A 17534-nucleotide genomic window follows, 5' to 3' on the forward strand; every position below is an offset into this window, starting at 1 on the left:
ATAATTTGAAACAACACTCCTTCCATGATCCACATTTCATGAATCAATAATTCAAATGAAATCTTATTCTCATTACTTATAGGTATAATATTGGAATTTTTTATACTTGTACAATAGATACTCATGTTATTTTCTATGATGCATTATATTCACATGATAAACTAACTAATAATTAAAGAAAATGTCATCAAAATAAGTTAACTATTCTATGCAACACTGGCAAAAAAATTGATTTTCATATCACTAAATTCATTCAAATCTTTAGCAGTGAAATAAATTTTACTTAACAGTATTAGTAAATAGTAAGAAATATAAAATATTTCAATTCAAAATAAAGTATATTTTTTAGTAAATTTGAAGAATCTTTTAATGACTGCATTAAAAAGTACAATGTTCTAAATTAACATGCAAGAAAAGTATACAAACAAAAAGAGAAGGACCAGGATATAATAAAAGAGAAAAGGGGTATGTGATCAGAAGCCAAGAAAAGGAACAAAATCTGTCAAGGAAATGGAGTGCATTCATAAATTACTAGCAAAGGTTGCAAGCAGTACAAAAATATAAAGCATTTCCTGAAACAAACAGTAGTAGTTTGTTTCTTTTTCTCATAGGAAGGACACTATTGATAATGGCATGCAACTCAAAAAACTGATAAAAGAAGAAATCAAGTAAGGACTTAATTATCTTCATCCAAAAGCAATGCAGGTGATCAATTTTTTTTTGTTTTGTTTTGTTATTTGTATTTAACCTTATACAATCAGTTTTTCTATCCTCTCTCTATTATTTCTTCATTTTCTAATTTTAGAAAGAATTGCATGTATGAATATATTATTGTGAACACAGTTTTCCGGTTTCAACACTTGCATCTGTATATATCTCATATATGAAATCTGATAGTACGTCTAAGTAAATTATAATGTATTAAAATAAATTATTTAAATGTTTGAATTTTTAACTAACATTGGCCTATTAAAAGGATCTACATTTTATTATTTTGATTGTCATCTTCTGTCCACTATTTACATTACATTGCAATATCTTAAAAACTATTAATACTTTATTTACAACACTGTAGCCATTAGCCTTTTTCAAATGTCCAAAGCAAAATACAAATGTACCATAACAAACATACAGAAAGAACAATTAATGTACAAAACATAATTCAAGCCCTTGATGGGATCTTTAATTTGTAGGTTTTCAAGTCTTTATATTTTTCTTTTAGAGTGTTCTGATTATATATGATTTGATAGATGACTTGGTAATGATAGGATAAAAATTTCCTATCTTCATAATTTGTGGTAAGCAGTCTAGTTGTTGTGAGAACATAATTTTCAGACAAAATTTTATATTTTTTTTCTAAATTTTTTGCTTTATTTTTTTCTCAGTTTAAGAAATAAACAGACATTCTTTATATTAATATTAAATAAATTTGTGTTCATTATATTCCTACAGTTTTATGTTTTACAATACTTCTTTTTTTAAAATGAAATTCTTATTAAAAAAAAAGTTAAAAATGAGCAATTTTATGCTGATTTAAAATAAATATTTATTGATAGTAATGTAAAAAATGGACTTTTATTCACTTTAAAAACATCAGCAATACACATACATATACTTATCAGAAGTTCAGATTATTTTTGACTTTACTATCACCTAGCAATGGTTGTAATAATGAAATATACATACATTTGAATATTTTCTTGATCATGCCAATACTTATTTAAAATGCAGTATGAAAATGTATTCAGATGAACTGGAACAAAATGTCAAAATATTGGCATATAAAGGTGTATACCATTAGAATTTTGAGTGATGCAGTGGTAGCAGTGAATCAACATTAAATTTTTCATTAAACATGATGATAAAAACATCACAAAAGCATTTAATCTGCTTAAAAAAACTACATGTAATGACACATTTTCATGTATACAAGTGTACAAATAGTGTAAGTGTTTTAAAATAAGGCTACAAAGCAACAGAGGATAATCTCTATCCAGGTAAATGAAAAAAATCAATTGCTGAATTTGCAAAAAGATCAAAAAAAGACTGTACACAATCAATGAACAACCTGGTTGGCATTTTAGGATTGTCACATAGCTCCCTGCATGCTACTCTTTATGACAACTTTAAAATTCATTGTCCTTGTTCTCTCATTGTTCCAAAAATGTTAAAAGATGAGCAATATAATGACTGTGCATTCATTGACAGAGAACTGATTAATATATTTGATAAAGATCCAGATATCCTAAACAGAATAATTACTGGCAATGAAACCTGATCATTTTATAAAGCCCACAGAACAAATACTGTATCTCTCATTGACATGGAAATTAACCTCTTCACTAAAGGCCAGTTTTTAGTCATCAATGTTCTGTTCTTCTCACATCTATTGATGATGTTCCATTACATTACAGCATCTGTAGTGTCAACATTTAGGTTCCACTGAGTACCATTGGCTTGATGCCAGCCAGACCTCATAATGGTCTAATGGAAAGTTCAGTTCTTGATCAAATTTGGTCAAGAACCAATAGAATTGTGAATGGTCTCACGTGTTCTGTATTTGATGCACATGGTTAATTTGCTCATCTCATATAAATGTAAAATAGAAGTTATTGAGCCATAAATGATAAAATGTACAACAAATGCTGTAAAAAAAATCATTTCATATATAAAATTTGGAATAAGTGAGTGTAAAAAATAAAAACCTTACAAGATATGAAGAAAAATTGGAAGTGGTTTGTTTCCTGAAGTAACAGATAAAAATTAAGTATATAAAAATGTATAATAAATAATTTTATTATATTCAATTTATTTGTGATAGATGTTGTAGATATTTCTCTAAATTTAGCAAAAAAGCAAATAGCATCTAACTTTAAATATATGTCTACATCATGGAGTAAAGATATTTATATCATATGTAAGCAACTATCAAATTGGACTACAATAGATTCACAATTTTCAAATACACTATGAGCTGCTGAACTGTAATGAAACATTGTTCAATGACATTCAATGCATCTCAGCAGAACTGCAACATTTAATGGAAATGGATTATAAACTTGCCTCAAGGCTAAAAATTCTGTCTGAACAGGTCCAATAGGAGGGAGTCTCTTTTCAATGTGAAAGGCTTGGTACATAACAAATTTGCTTCCTCTAGTAGACTCATTAACAATAAGTCCTACATTGACATTTAGAGTTGCCTCCATGATGTAGTAAGATAAAAATGGCATAACCTCTGCCAAGCAAACAGCTGGATCCATGACAACAATGCACAAAGCATTTTTATTATAGTAAATTATGCTCTCTAATTAGTGAATATCTATCATCATCATCATCAAAACATCAGAAATCTGCACTTCATTGCTTTACTCACTGGATTTTCTCCCACAAACTTTCATATCTTTGACAAAATGAAAGCTGTTCTGAAGAGTTGTAGATTCAAATCAGAAGAAGAGGTAAAAACTGATGAAATTGTGAGGTTCTGAATGAGGTCTGAACACTGCATTAAATTATGTTTAAAAGCTTTCCACTCAAGAAAGCAATTTTGTAAAATAAACATGACATGAAGATAAAAAACATATCAATGTAAGTCTCGAACGACCTGAGTTCATGTGTCAGATCAGAAAGATGTTACTTTGGCTTCAGTGCTCATAAATATGACAAAATAATGGCAAGCTCAAAATGCCATAAAATATTTCATTTACTACAAATATTGTGAAACATTTAATAGAAATTCTTAACAGACAAGAAAGAAAACAAGACCTATCAAAATATGAGCAAAAGTTTCAAGATTTGTTTAAATATCCAGTGGTTGGTGGTCGGTGGTCAGAGATTGAGATGCAGTGTTGGGTTAACATCACAGCTCAACCTTTCTCATGCCCTGATCGAGTCTAGTTCTACCTTGATACAAAAAAAGGAACTAATTGGTTAAGACAGAGGAAGATTCAGAACCAATGAACTGTTTGGTTTGTGAGTAAATTGTATAAAAACCTGCATCCCAAGGCATGGTGCACTTCTCTGCCCATTTCTTCCAAATTGCATTTTGTCAATCTATTTAACTCTGTTAATTCGCTGCATCAATCAGTTAACTTCTGCATGACTTCATCACCTAAAATCTCAAAAGTCACCATGGTAAGTTTTTGCAAGACTGACATATCTGACAATCACTGGATTAAGTGACCTTCTTGTCCACATTATCAACAACTTCATTCTAGACCTGACATCATCTGAACTTATACAGGACTTATGAACTATAGATCTAAAAACCAGGAACAACTTCAGGGGACAAACAACCAAGGTAGCTGGAAGAAGATCTGGTTATGTAAGTGACTAATTTTAGTATCAATAAATGGGAAATTTGTAAAGGTGTCTTTGATTCTGAGTCCTTTGGCATACACAAATGTGGTTTATACCCACAAACCCTTCTTCTGTTCAGCATCCTGACAAACTCAGTATCAGGCAATGACAACAAATGCTGTACATCCTTACAAAATGACTGCACTCAAGAAAGTAACACAGAATGAGCTGCAAGATTGTTATTAAGTAGTATAAACATTAGTAGAAGGTTCCTATTTAAAAGAGGTAAATGAAAGTATTTACAGAAATAAAAACTTTTAATATAACTTTTATTATGTTAATGATACAAGTTTAGATGATTTTTGAATACTATTTATGATGAAATTTTAGGAGATATAACAGACATATTTAGCTATAATTTTTAATTACACATTTAAATATTGTCCTTTTCAATTAATCAAAGCAGAAAAACAATATAAAATTTAATAACTTACCAAAGCAAAAACTTGGAGGAATACCAAGACAAAGCATATATTGAAGTGGAAGTAAAAAGCATAGATATGCTATGTAAAAAGGCCATATTTTAGCAAGAGTTTCTCGACGAAGCAAAAATAGTAAATATAACCAAAGAGCCGATATTATAGAAAATATATCTGGTCTAATCCCAATACAGCATACCATGATGATAAAACAAAACTAAAGATTTTATAGTTTTAAATAAATTTCACACATTTAAATATAATACTTATTGAATTAATTTTTTACCTCAACACCAGTTTTATAAAAGAAATAATTAAAAAGATATTTAATACATTGAATAATGCCTTCATCTGCTTCTTTTCGAGAAATTTCAGGAAACAGAATACCTGTTTTTGGTTCTAGTAGTTTATTTTGATGTCTTATTACTTTCTGACGATTTGTTATGATTGCTTGAAATGTAAGAACAAAAAGAAGTCCAATGTAACCCTAAAAATATAAATATATATACAATATCTCACTAAATGTGTAGTTTTGAAATATAGTCAAACTTGTTTTTATGCGGGGGATAGGGACCGCATAAAAGAAAATGCATAAGAAAAAATCGCGCAAAACTTCACGAGTGACTATGAAAAATAGTTTTCGCAACACAATTAAAAAAATATTTTTTTTATGCGGTGAATAGGGACTGCATAAAAAAAAGTCTCACATAGAAAATAACTCGAAACCGTACGAAATAACTAGAAATTGCTTTTTTAACTCCTTGGGCCTTTTTCTGCAACACCTAATGGGGAAAAAAATCCTCTAAGAATTTTAATTTTTATATTAATTAATTATTTCCACTTAAATACCAATCTAACATTAAAAAGTTAAAAATAATCGTTAAATAATGATTTTATTTGATAAATATAGCTGCAGGAAGTGTTATTTCATTTAACAAGGCGTGAAATTTCACACCTGCAGTCTAAAGCTGGAGGGGAGCTAACTTACCGCATCTGTTCAAATATAACATAGTATTTATGGTTTTTATGCTATTAAAATAAGAGGGGACCGAAATAAACATATGAGAAAAAAATTTTACTGAATAAAAAATGAAAAAACCTGCTGATGTCGTAGAAAACAACCAATAGAGATTTTAAAAATTCTACAGGAGTCAATTATGTTCCAATTTGATTGAAATTTTCATATACCGCACAAAAAAAAATTGCACAAAACAAATCGCACAAATAAAAATCGCACAGAAAAAGACCGCACAAAAACAGGTTTGACTGTATATAATAATAATAATATATAACGTTTCAAAATTATTATATAGTAAGTTCTCTTTTTATTGTCTTATGGGAAACTCTTTGACTTTCTTTTGCTCTCTCTTATACAATAGATAATGTCTCAGGTTGTATAAGGGAAAGCAAGAGAGAGTCACATTTATTAACATACAAGACATGTGTTAACTAACTAACATATAATATATCTCTCTCATAATGAACACTACAAGCAGACTTAGTGTCATGTATGTAAACCTCCAAGGGATAACCCAAACCAAATTGCCCCTTGACCTAGTTAGGCAACCCCGCACCTCTGATCTTTGTCGTGTTCCTTTGTCTTCGGTCAGTCGTGTGTTAGCTGTAGTAGCACTTAGACCTGGAGGCACAACGTTACGTTGTATTATCACACAGTTACATTTCTATTATAATAAAGTTGATTACTTGTTAACGTATATAATTATTTATGTTATGGACACAACACTTAGAGTTTTTATTTTCTGTTAGTAGAAATAACAAAGGCCCACTAGTGGCTAAGTGGTTCTGTCCCTGAACACTGGGAGTTCAATTGTGGGTTCGCGCCTTGTCTGGATGGGCTGGCCACATGGAGTTTTCTGAGTTTTCTCCACCTCTGTAATGCCTGAATAGGGCCAGTTACCCTTAAAAGATCTCCCAGAACGCATTTCTCCCCCACATAAATCGCGTATTCAGAGAAGGAAATGGAACCACTCTGGTACTAACTTCCCCAGGACATCACTTGGCATGCCAACTAATTCGTACTAACCTGTGCCGAGTGTTCACTGACATCAGGGTGACCTGATATGGCACATGGAGAAGAAGAAGAAAAATAACAATAATTTATAAAGATAAGAATCACTAAGGAGTCCTAAGTTTTCCCTGGGTCCAAGAAAAATTCCAGCTTTCCTCCTCTGATGGCTAGGTGTTACATAAGCTGCCTAGTCTTAGAATTTAAGATAAGTGATATATTTTAACACTCATACTTATGTGTTTATAAAGGGAGACTAGGCTACCTTACAAGTAAGTATAAATCATACATGACTACTTTGGTCCATTTCAAAGTCACACTGAACCATAAAATGATGGGCTTCATAGAGACATCACTCCAAGGCTGTTTATTCATTAGAAAAAATAAACATACAAAGAATACAAAGTACATATAACAAATCATTGCTACACACATAGGTAATGATAGGAAAAAATTTAACAGTGAGAATCCAAACTGTAATGAAAATCAGTTGTCAATTTCGTTATACCTACTCAATAATTGGTGTCATCTACTACCCGAGAACATCTCTATTTACATTTTCTTGACAGCGAAAGCGACGCTTTCCCGTGATCCCTTGACCTCCTGGCCGTGCATTACCGATTTGAATATTGTAATTGACAACTGAAAGAAGCAGTCATCACCCAATTCTGCCCGAGACAAGAAGTCGCCACCTAGTCCCTAATGATAGTCGTCACCAGTTCCTCAATCGATAATCTGTGCTCTGAAACAAATTACCCTATTGATTTGGACCCGAAACATTTGAGCCTCCGAATCAAAATAACTTCATTATCAAACCCTAAATAATTCTAGATTTCATTGACTTTAAATCTACTCCTGGAATACATCTTATCCAGAAGTGTTCTAACATGCCAACCTTTGCATTTATTCAACCTTCCCAAGGAACAGACCGAATCCTCTCTGGCATCAAGTCTACAACCAGATCCTTCAACTACAGGTATTTATCACCACGTGAGTAAACCTCATGTAAACCCTCTCTTTTTTTCTTGAGAAACATGGAGGTATCTAGACCTATTTTAACTTGATTTATTATAACTCATTTAACAATACAAAATATATAAAATGCATTTTCTTTACAAATAAATGGTTATTTGTTTTGTTAACCTAGTCTCTGCATGAGTCACTTCCTACTTGCTGCCTCACTCATGCAGCTGCTCACGTGACCTACTTTCTAATCCAAACTGATTTGCCATCATGGCTTCCATGTCAATCAGGACACACTGGTGTCATTCCTGCATTCCTGACAGGGCATCAAAGAGGTGCCGACCCTCCGGTCGCATAAATTAGCATGTGTGGATGTGATGTATTATTATTAATATAAATTTCTCTATTAAATTAATAACAACCTTAAGTATTCAGCAAGTTGGAGTGTTTCTGAAATTAGAAGAAAATGTACTAGAAAGTTTGGGATATAAAATTAGAAACTAGATATAATGAAGCATTATGATATTCATCAAGTAACTGCTATGATAATACAGAATGTATTGAATTTAAAGAAAAACTAATGACATTAAACACTATTAGAGACATGAAAAAAAGATCAAGCATAACATAGTAAAACAAACATAGGAAGGTCAGTCGCCGAAAAGTGTTTGTCTTGGAACACAAAATAAATGGTGATCCCTCTTTGGGCAGATTTGGTCTTTATTTTAATTATAGAAAAATTCTCCATCGGACGAAAATTTACTGATGAAACTCTACAAATGTCGTCGCCAGGGGTCAGCTGTCTAATCTACATTTTCCAGCGCCTGTTCCCAGTGGATAAAAGCAGCCAAGATACCCCAAAAAAGGCAAGATGGATGTAAGAAAGATGTCTGATTTATGTCACCAGTTCCTTTTTTAAAATTTTGTAATTTTAATTGGAAGTGTTTGTGTGTTTTAAAAGGACTTTTTAATAACCTTCCGGCGACAAGTAACCTAAAAAGGAAGGTCAGTCGCCGAAAAGTGTTTGTCTTGGAACACAAAATAAATGGTGATCCCTCTTTGGGCAGATTTGGTCTTTATTTTAATTATAGAAAAATTCTCCATCGGACGAAAATTTACTGATGAAACTCTACAAATGTCGTCGCCAGGGGTCAGCTGTCTAATCTACATTTTCCAGCGCCTGTTCCCAGTGGATAAAAGCAGCCAAGATACCCCAAAAAAGGCAAGATGGATGTAAGAAAGATGCCTGATTTATGTCACCAGTTCCTTTTTTAAAATTTTGTAATTTTAATTGGAAGTGTTTGTGTGTTTTAAAAGGACTTTTTAATAACCTTCCGGCGACAAGTAACCTAAAAAGGAAGGTCAGTCGCCGAAAAGTGTTTGTCTTGGAACACAAAATAAATGGTGATCCCTCTTTGGGCAGATTTGGTCTTTATTTTAATTATAGAAAAATTCTCCATCGGACGAAAATTTACTGATGAAACTCTACAAATGTCGTCGCCAGGGGTCAGCTGTCTAATCTACATTTTCCAGCGCCTGTTCCCAGTGGATAAAAGCAGCCAAGATACCCCAAAAAAGGCAAGATGGATGTAAGAAAGATGCCTGATTTATGTCACCAGTTCCTTTTTTAAAATTTTGTAATTTTAATTGGAAGTGTTTGTGTGTTTTAAAAGGACTTTTTAATAACCTTCCGGCGACAAGTAACCTAAAAAGGAAGGTCAGTCGCCGAAAAGTGTTTGTCTTGGAACACAAAATAAATGGTGATCCCTCTTTGGGCAGATTTGGTCTTTATTTTAATTATAGAAAAATTCTCCATCGGACGAAAAGTTACTGATAGTAAAACAACTTACTATACTTCATCTTTTACATCTCTTAAATTATTAGAATTAAACAAAAAAAAAAAACATTTACTTTGCAATATACAATAATATTGCTTGTCTTCTGAAATCCAATCCATTTCATATCATTCATTATAATATTTTCAGTTCCAGTTGCATTCTTTGAATATAAAAATAAAAAGAATTAAATGTAACTAACTATATAAGATACCTATATTTTAGATAATAAAATATTCTTGAAATTAATATACTTTCTAATCCTTCTGATACACAGGGATGATAAATCAACACTATCTCCAACCTATTGACCAATGTAAAATGTGGCCGTCGGCCATGTTTTTTTTTGTATAATTTTGTACATATGTTCGTATTTTTATTGGATTAGTTTTAAGTCTTTCCTGTTTCTTTGTTCTAAAATTCTTCCTAGAACGTTTTCTTAATCCTTCTCCCATGGGGGTAAGACGACCAGTTCCGAGAACGTGGGAAAACAAAAGAAGAGTGTGGAGCCTGAGGGTAAAACGGCTGAAGAGAGACATTTCTTGTGTGGGATCCGAAAGAAGAAGCACGAGGAAGTCAGTGCTCGAGAGTGAAAAAAGGAAAGAAACAAAAGAATACGAGAGACTGCAAGGTGCTAAAGGATCCGAGAAAGAAGTGGAGAACAGCGAACATATAAGTAGAACATCGAGACAAGTTAAAAGATAAGGTCTACGGCAACAGAGGAGTCAAAAGAGTATAAAGGAGAAAAGAATCGGAGAAGGTGTCTTACTCCAAGATTCATCGATTCAAAAAAAAATCCCGGGTATTTTCTAATCTTTCTCTCTGTCCTTTATTCTTAATTTCCATTTTTTTCATTTTTTATTTTAGTTATAAGATAGATGTAAGTTTAGTTTTTAAGTTAGAGTAAAAATATATCGACCCGCGTATATTTGTCACGTACCACGAAGTCTTGTTTGTTGGTTAGATAAAAAGAATTGGTCAACGACTGTGTATCTTGACTAAGTAAGTGAGATAAAGTTGGGATCGTGTAAAAAAAAAGAACCGTTTCGTTGTGAATAAATAATACTTTGTGCTATTTTTGTAATCAAAGCCTTTTTTTTGTACCTTCCTGCTCGCGGGATCCAGTACGTATCATAACGAACATCACATTGGCGTCCGCGATAGGATCCCAACGATAAAATAAAAAGGCGTTTGATCATATGTAAGTTTTATTTTTGACGGGTAAAATATTGTTATATTTCCGTGTAACTGTTTTGTATATATATATTATAATGACCACGAATAGCCCAGTCGGAGGCTCGGGTTCAGGGGAAGGAGTAGGCCCCAACCCACCGGTAGTGGTAACAGGATTCCTTGGGATGATTCCTATGTTTTCCGGATCGCAAAATGATGTGGTAAATGTAAAACAATTCTTTCAGACAATTGAAAATATCGCGCGTCTCGCAGGTTGGGACGACAAGGTTAAGGTAGCTGTTCTGCAATCAAGGCTTAAAGGAGAGCCACTAACCACCTTCATGTGTTTATTAGAACAGTATCCTGGGTCATACTGTGAGATAAAAAGGGATCTAATAAAGTGCTTTGGTAAAAGAGGAGCTGGCGATAGGGATGTCGTAGATCAATTACTAACCCTAAAGCAAGGGGGCAATGAGTCGGTAGCAGATTTTTCGGTCCGCACTAGAACTTTGCTTGCCCGTGCTATGAAAGACAACAACAAAATCGTATCTAAGAGCAGGTATTATAGAGGAGAGCTCCTCGGCGTGGAACTCGCCCATTCATATCGTTGAGAAGCAAAGTGGGGAAATCCGCATGACCCTGGATTTAAGACGCGTAAATGACCTTACTGCCCCCCAGGAATTTCCAATCTCCCGTGTGGACGAGATTTTGAGTAAGTTCCACGGAAGCAAATATTTCTCAGTCCTGGACCTAAAGTCCGGATATTTTCAAATAGCTGTAGACCCTTTCTTTCAGGCAGTAATGTCTAGAGTATTAGCTCGTTTCGTGGGATCAACTGTTATATATTCCAGGATGATGATGTTTTATTTTCAAAGTCATTGAACGACCATTTAACTTTATTAAACGAAGTCGTAGGAACCCTTCACAGCAAAAACCTTAAACTACACCCTACAAAAAGTCGTTTTATTGTGGGGGAGGTCAAATATCTCGGTCATATTATTAATCAAAAGGGGATACTCCCGGATAATGATAACGTGAAGGCAATTCGCGAAGTAAAGCCGCCGATTAATACAAAGGGTGTACGGAGCTTCTTGGGTATGATTGGTTATTTTAGGAGTTTCATACCCAGATTTTCCGACCTCGCACTGCCCCTTACAAACCTTACAAGGAAGAACAAAAAATTTGCCTGGGATGCGGCATGCCAAGATAGCTTTGAAAAGTTTAAGAACATACTTTCTAAACCCCCTCTTTTATGTCATCCCGATTTTAGTTCCCCATTTCACCTATATACGGACGCGTCAGAGAAATGCGTCGGTGCGGTGTTGGGGCAAATGAAAGAAAAAGGTTTCTGCCCAGTGGGATACTTCAGTCGACGGTTCAGTAGTACGGAAGAAAATTATTCAACCGTCGAAAAGGAGTGCTTGGCGATGGTGCTGTCATTGCGACATTTTAAACCGCTGGTTTTAGGTCACCCCATAGAACTGCATACCGATCATAAACCGTTAATTTTCATGACAAATATGAATAATCACAACAAAAGGCTCATGAGGTGGTCGACGGAGTTAGCTGATTATAACATAAAGATAACTCACGTGAAGGGCCGACATAATGAAGTTGCAGATGCGTTATCACGCATGAATTGTAATCAGGAGGAACGTAGTAGAGCGGTGTGCAGTGCTATAGTAGAAAATCGGAAACTTTGGGAAGAGGTAGTCGAATCCCAATCTAAGGACGAGTTCCTTAGACGTATGCGTAGTAATCAGGAGTCGCAAAGGCGGGAGCAATGCGAGGTGATTGGGGGCATTCAGCCGGAATTCAGGCTGGAAGATGATGTGTTGATGCACGTGAAGCCGGGAAGGATGGGCCTCGGAAATAGAGCACGTGTGTGTGTGGGGAAGGAAGTGGCTGATCGTGTAATTTGGTCGATCCACAGCTCTCCACTGTCAGGGCATCTTGGTGCCGAGAAGACGCATGACTTGGTTGATAAGTATTATTACATCAGGGACATAAAGAGTCGCATTAAGCGTATAATCAGAGGATGTGAAACGTGCCAAAGGCATAATCTGCATAGGGGGCGGGCCCCATTTCAGGAAACGGAAACTGCGGAAGTTCCCCTTCAGAAAGTTGCAATCGATATCATCGGCCCACTCCCGATATCCCGTAAAGGCAATAGGTATATCCTCACGATTATTGACATTTTTACACGCTATGCCGAAGCTATACCTATCCCCAGTCAATCGGCCCAAATCATAGCTGAGGCCATATTCGAAAACCTGATATGCCGTTATGGTTGTCCTGATGTAATCGTGTCTGATAGGGGGGCAAATTTTACATCGAGCCTTTTCAAAGAGGTGTGTGACGCGCTCTTGATTAAGCGCAACATAACAACTGCCTACCGTCCGTGCTCCAACTCCGTTTGCGAGCGCTTCAATAAAACTATATGTGGAATCATCGCACGCATATCGGAGGGGGATGAGCATAGTTGGGATGAGTTTGTAAATCAGGCTCTGTTCGCATATAATAATTCCACTCACTCGGCAACGAATGAGTCTCCTGCTTTCTTGTTGTACGGCATTGACCCTCGTTTTCCTGGCGCGTTTCCAAGCGAGAGCCCAGTTGATGATTATGATAGGAATCAGGGGTGGAGGTTTATAAATAAATTAAATGCGATAAGAGAAGCTGCATATAACCTAGGTAGGCAGCGTAATCAAAGAAATAGGTGGAGAATAAATAGAGGTAGAAAGTGCGAGACATGGAAAGAGGGCCAAAGGGTGTGGCTTCTGCGTAAGGGAAAGAGGAAAGGTGTGGGGAAGTTCTCACCTAAGTATCTGGGGCCTTACAGAATCACCCGTGTGTTGGGGCCTGTTACGGTGGAGTTGGCAGGCAACAGGAAGAAAGACAAATTGATAGTTCATACAGATCGCATCAAGAATTGCTACTCCCCAATCTATAGAGAACAGAGGAGTGTTTGGCGTTCACGCCGGAAGGAAGATACACAGGGCGAATTAAATAGCATGGAGGATGAAGAGGCGGATGACCATCTAAGGATATGGGCTCACCTGAGGAATGCAGCACCTGATACATCTGTACCCCAAGTGAGAAGAAATGAGGATAATGAGATAGGGAATAGGAATATGACCGAGGGGGACGTAGAGCCACAATCCCGCTATAATTTGCGGGGAAAGCGGATAAACTACCATAAGTTACACCATGGTGTTTAACTCATGAGGGGGGACATATGTGGCCGTCGGCCATGTTTTTTTTTGTATAATTTTGTACATATGTTCGTATTTTTATTGGATTAGTTTTAAGTCTTTCCTGTTTCTTTGTTCTAAAATTCTTCCTAGAACGTTTTCTTAATCCTTCTCCCATGGGGGTAAGACGACCAGTTCCGAGAACGTGGGAAAACAAAAGAAGAGTGTGGAGCCTGAGGGTAAAACGGCTGAAGAGAGACCATTTCTTGTGTGGGATCCGAAAGAAGAAGCACGAGGAAGGCAGTGCTCGAGAGTGAAAAAAGGAAAGAAACAAAAGAATACGAGAGACTGCAAGGTGCTAAAGGATCCGAGAAAGAAGTGGAGAACAGCGAACATATAAGTAGAACATCGAGACAAGTTAAAAGATAAGGTCTACGGCAACAGAGGAGTCAAAAGAGTATAAAGGAGAAAAGAATCGGAGAAGGTGTCTTACTCCAAGATTCATCGATTCAAAAAAAAATCCCGGGTATTTTCTAATCTTTCTCTCTGTCCTTTATTCTTAATTTCCATTTTTTTCATTTTTTATTTTAGTTATAAGATAGATGTAAGTTTAGTTTTTAAGTTAGAGTAAAAATATATCGACCCGCGTATATTTGTCACGTACCACGAAGTCTTGTTTGTTGGTTAGATAAAAAGAATTGGTCAACGCCTGTGTATCTTGACTAAGTAAGTGAGATAAAGTTGGGATCGTGTAAAAAAAAAGAACCGTTTCGTTGTGAATAAATAATACTTTGTGCTATTTTTGTAATCAAAGCCTTTTTTTTGTACCTTCCTGCTCGCGGGATCCAGTACGTATCATAACGAACATCACAAAATTGTGTGTCAACGTAAAATTAGGTCTTTTAACGAATGCCTGAGGAAGTGCCAGAAGGGGTGACGAAAGCATTAGCAAATTTTAGAACAAATTTTACTCTGGTCAATAGGTTGGAGATAGCATTGATTCTTGAAATTTCTTATATTAAAGGAAACTATACATTAAAATTTATTTTTTAATATGAAAAAAGATCAGAAAAATCTACAATTGAGAGTTAATTAATATTAAATAATATTAGATAAAAGGCAAGTAGTGTTAGTTTTAGTTTGCTTGGAATTCTTTAGATTAATTCATTTCCTGACTTATCAAGTAATAAATAAAATTTTAAGTCCATTTTTTATTTAAATTGTTCAAACTATCAACTAATTTCAATAAACTATTTGATTCTCAACGTTTTATTCAAAAATTTTGAAATAAAAATATTGAAAATTTGGAGTAAAACATTGAAGATAACTTAATTATACAGATCATTTGTTAAATTATTTATCATGAAATCAAATGAAGTAAATGGTATAAAACAACTAACAAATTACAATTACTGGCACCAAACTTAAGACTAAACTTGATGCCAGTAATTAAAATCATAAAATAATTAAAGTAATCAAACTAAAGACTAAATGACTAAATTAAATTAAAGACTAAATTTGATGTAGCCAAATGTATTGTCCCTATATCTATGCATATATTACATCAATATTGTTCTTCAATCATTAAAAGCAATTTTATTACTTTTGCTGTATTTAAAAAGCTTCCATATCAGTTTTTAATTTCAATTAATTTTCTACTAGCAAATTATTTTATAATTCTCTTCTAATAAGACAAAATAGTTTAGAACTATTTTAAATATTATTTTTAACAACATTCAAAGTAAATAAACAAACAAATTGTAGCCTAACTTCTCTACAAAGCATCCATAGCTTCATTTACATTTTCATGCTAAACTAAAAAATGTTTCTCCTAAATGGGCTTAGTTGTCCAAAAGTGTCAGAGAATTAATAATACTTAAATTAAGTTATAAGAAATTGAAGTTTATTCATTATACATTAGAAAAATTGATTTGGAATTGCAAAAAAGTAACCATGAAATTTGCATTCATTTTCTTACATTTTACATGTAAATTCTGCATACATACAAGCATATATATTCATTATTGCATATATGAAATAATAATAATTTTTATCTGCCTGACAAGGATATAATTAATAACATCAGTATATCAAAAAAAAAAAAATCATAGAATTACATTCTGAAAAATATCAAAATAATATAATCTTGATTAAGATAAGAACCAAATAATAATGAAATATACTAAATTGTTTATTATATCTTTAATAAATTAAAGCATTCATGAGCTCCATCTGTAGCCTATAAGATCCTGATATGCAGCCCTCCAGTACTTTAGCAATATAAATTTATTTACTGTTTTCTGTCTATGCCATATGCCATTAGGCAACTCTAAGCTAATATTCGTGATAAAAAAAAATTCAATCTAAATTTGACTAGTGAAAAAACGAGATTGAACTATTTATTACTAGTTTGCATAACATTAGCAGATATCATTTTAGTAGTTAGCATACTGTACTAAAATAATATAGCAGCATAGGAGCACGTTGGTATTTAGCAGGCTAAAGCCTGCATTAAGTTCATTTACAGCCTGCAGCCAGAAAAGATTGCTCATCACTGAAGTCAATTGTTTTGATTTATTTTATTTTAAAGAATATCTTGGTAACATAATCTTAGTTCTTAATTAGAAATATAAGATCATCAAACTCAACCATACTTAAAAAAGCATTCTCAGTATTACAGGTTACAAAATGTTATAGAAGAAAACCTGATGAATGCTATAAATTTTATTTAGTTTTTACAGAGAAGTCTTAAGTACATAATTAGCAACATTTTCTCTCTAATATAAATAATTCTATTTAGTTTCTTCTGGTTTATTATTTACAATGTACAATGGTGTATAAAAAGGGGGCCAAAAAGTCCTTGTATTCTCCAAAGAAAAAAGAAAACAAACACTGAGATTTTCCTAAAACCTTTTCCTAATTAAAATTAATTTTTTTTTGTATTGTGTTGTGTCTTCTATTCCTATCCTATTTATGAATTAGTAATCACATAATGCAATTTCAATAAAATTTCCACCTTAAAAGGTTTTTTTAATCTATTCAGCTCAGCTCCCAAAGATTAATCCTAAGTGCATCACTGGTTATTTACATTTAGACAAATAATTTCTTTTCTAAATAATGATAGCATTTATGTTAAAAAATTCATATGTACTGTACATACATATATAATATTCATATCTAATAATATAAAACTAGGATATCAATATTCAGAATATTGTAACCTTGGAAATATTAATCCTGTCACATATGTCAAAACTATTAGAAAACAGTAAGGGAATCTCAAAAATATATTAAAAATTCTCTATTTACAAAAATAAATAAAAATGTCAATAAATTTAAAATATTTACTACTTTATCAGAAAATATATTTTAATTTGATGATATTATTATAATGTTATGTAAATTAATAGTTCAAAGATATATAAGAAATCTCTCTCAAAGTGAAAACAAAACTAAAAACAAATATTTTTTTAAACATAATTAACAGCCTATTTTTATTTTCTCTATATTATTCATAAAATACAGTGATGATAATTAAATATAATTCTGTAAATGAAAAAAATAAAAA

General features: G+C 33.4%; 1 protein-coding gene across 1 annotated transcript in view; it reads right to left on the reverse strand.

Annotated features, from left to right (window-relative positions):
- LOC136982882 (piezo-type mechanosensitive ion channel component 2-like) overlaps window positions 1-17534 on the reverse strand; it is a 128143-nt gene that overhangs the window by 52716 nt on the left and 57893 nt on the right. The window contains 3 exon segments of the mRNA XM_067279433.1: window positions 4791-4992; window positions 5062-5262; window positions 9676-9762. Of these exon segments, the coding sequence (XP_067135534.1) occupies window positions 4791-4992; window positions 5062-5262; window positions 9676-9762 (490 nt within the window).

This window comes from Centruroides vittatus, unplaced genomic scaffold (assembly GCF_030686945.1).
Source record: "Centruroides vittatus isolate TY-2023 unplaced genomic scaffold, ASM3068694v2 contig_874, whole genome shotgun sequence".
Lineage (NCBI taxonomy): Eukaryota > Metazoa > Arthropoda > Arachnida > Scorpiones > Buthidae > Centruroides > Centruroides vittatus.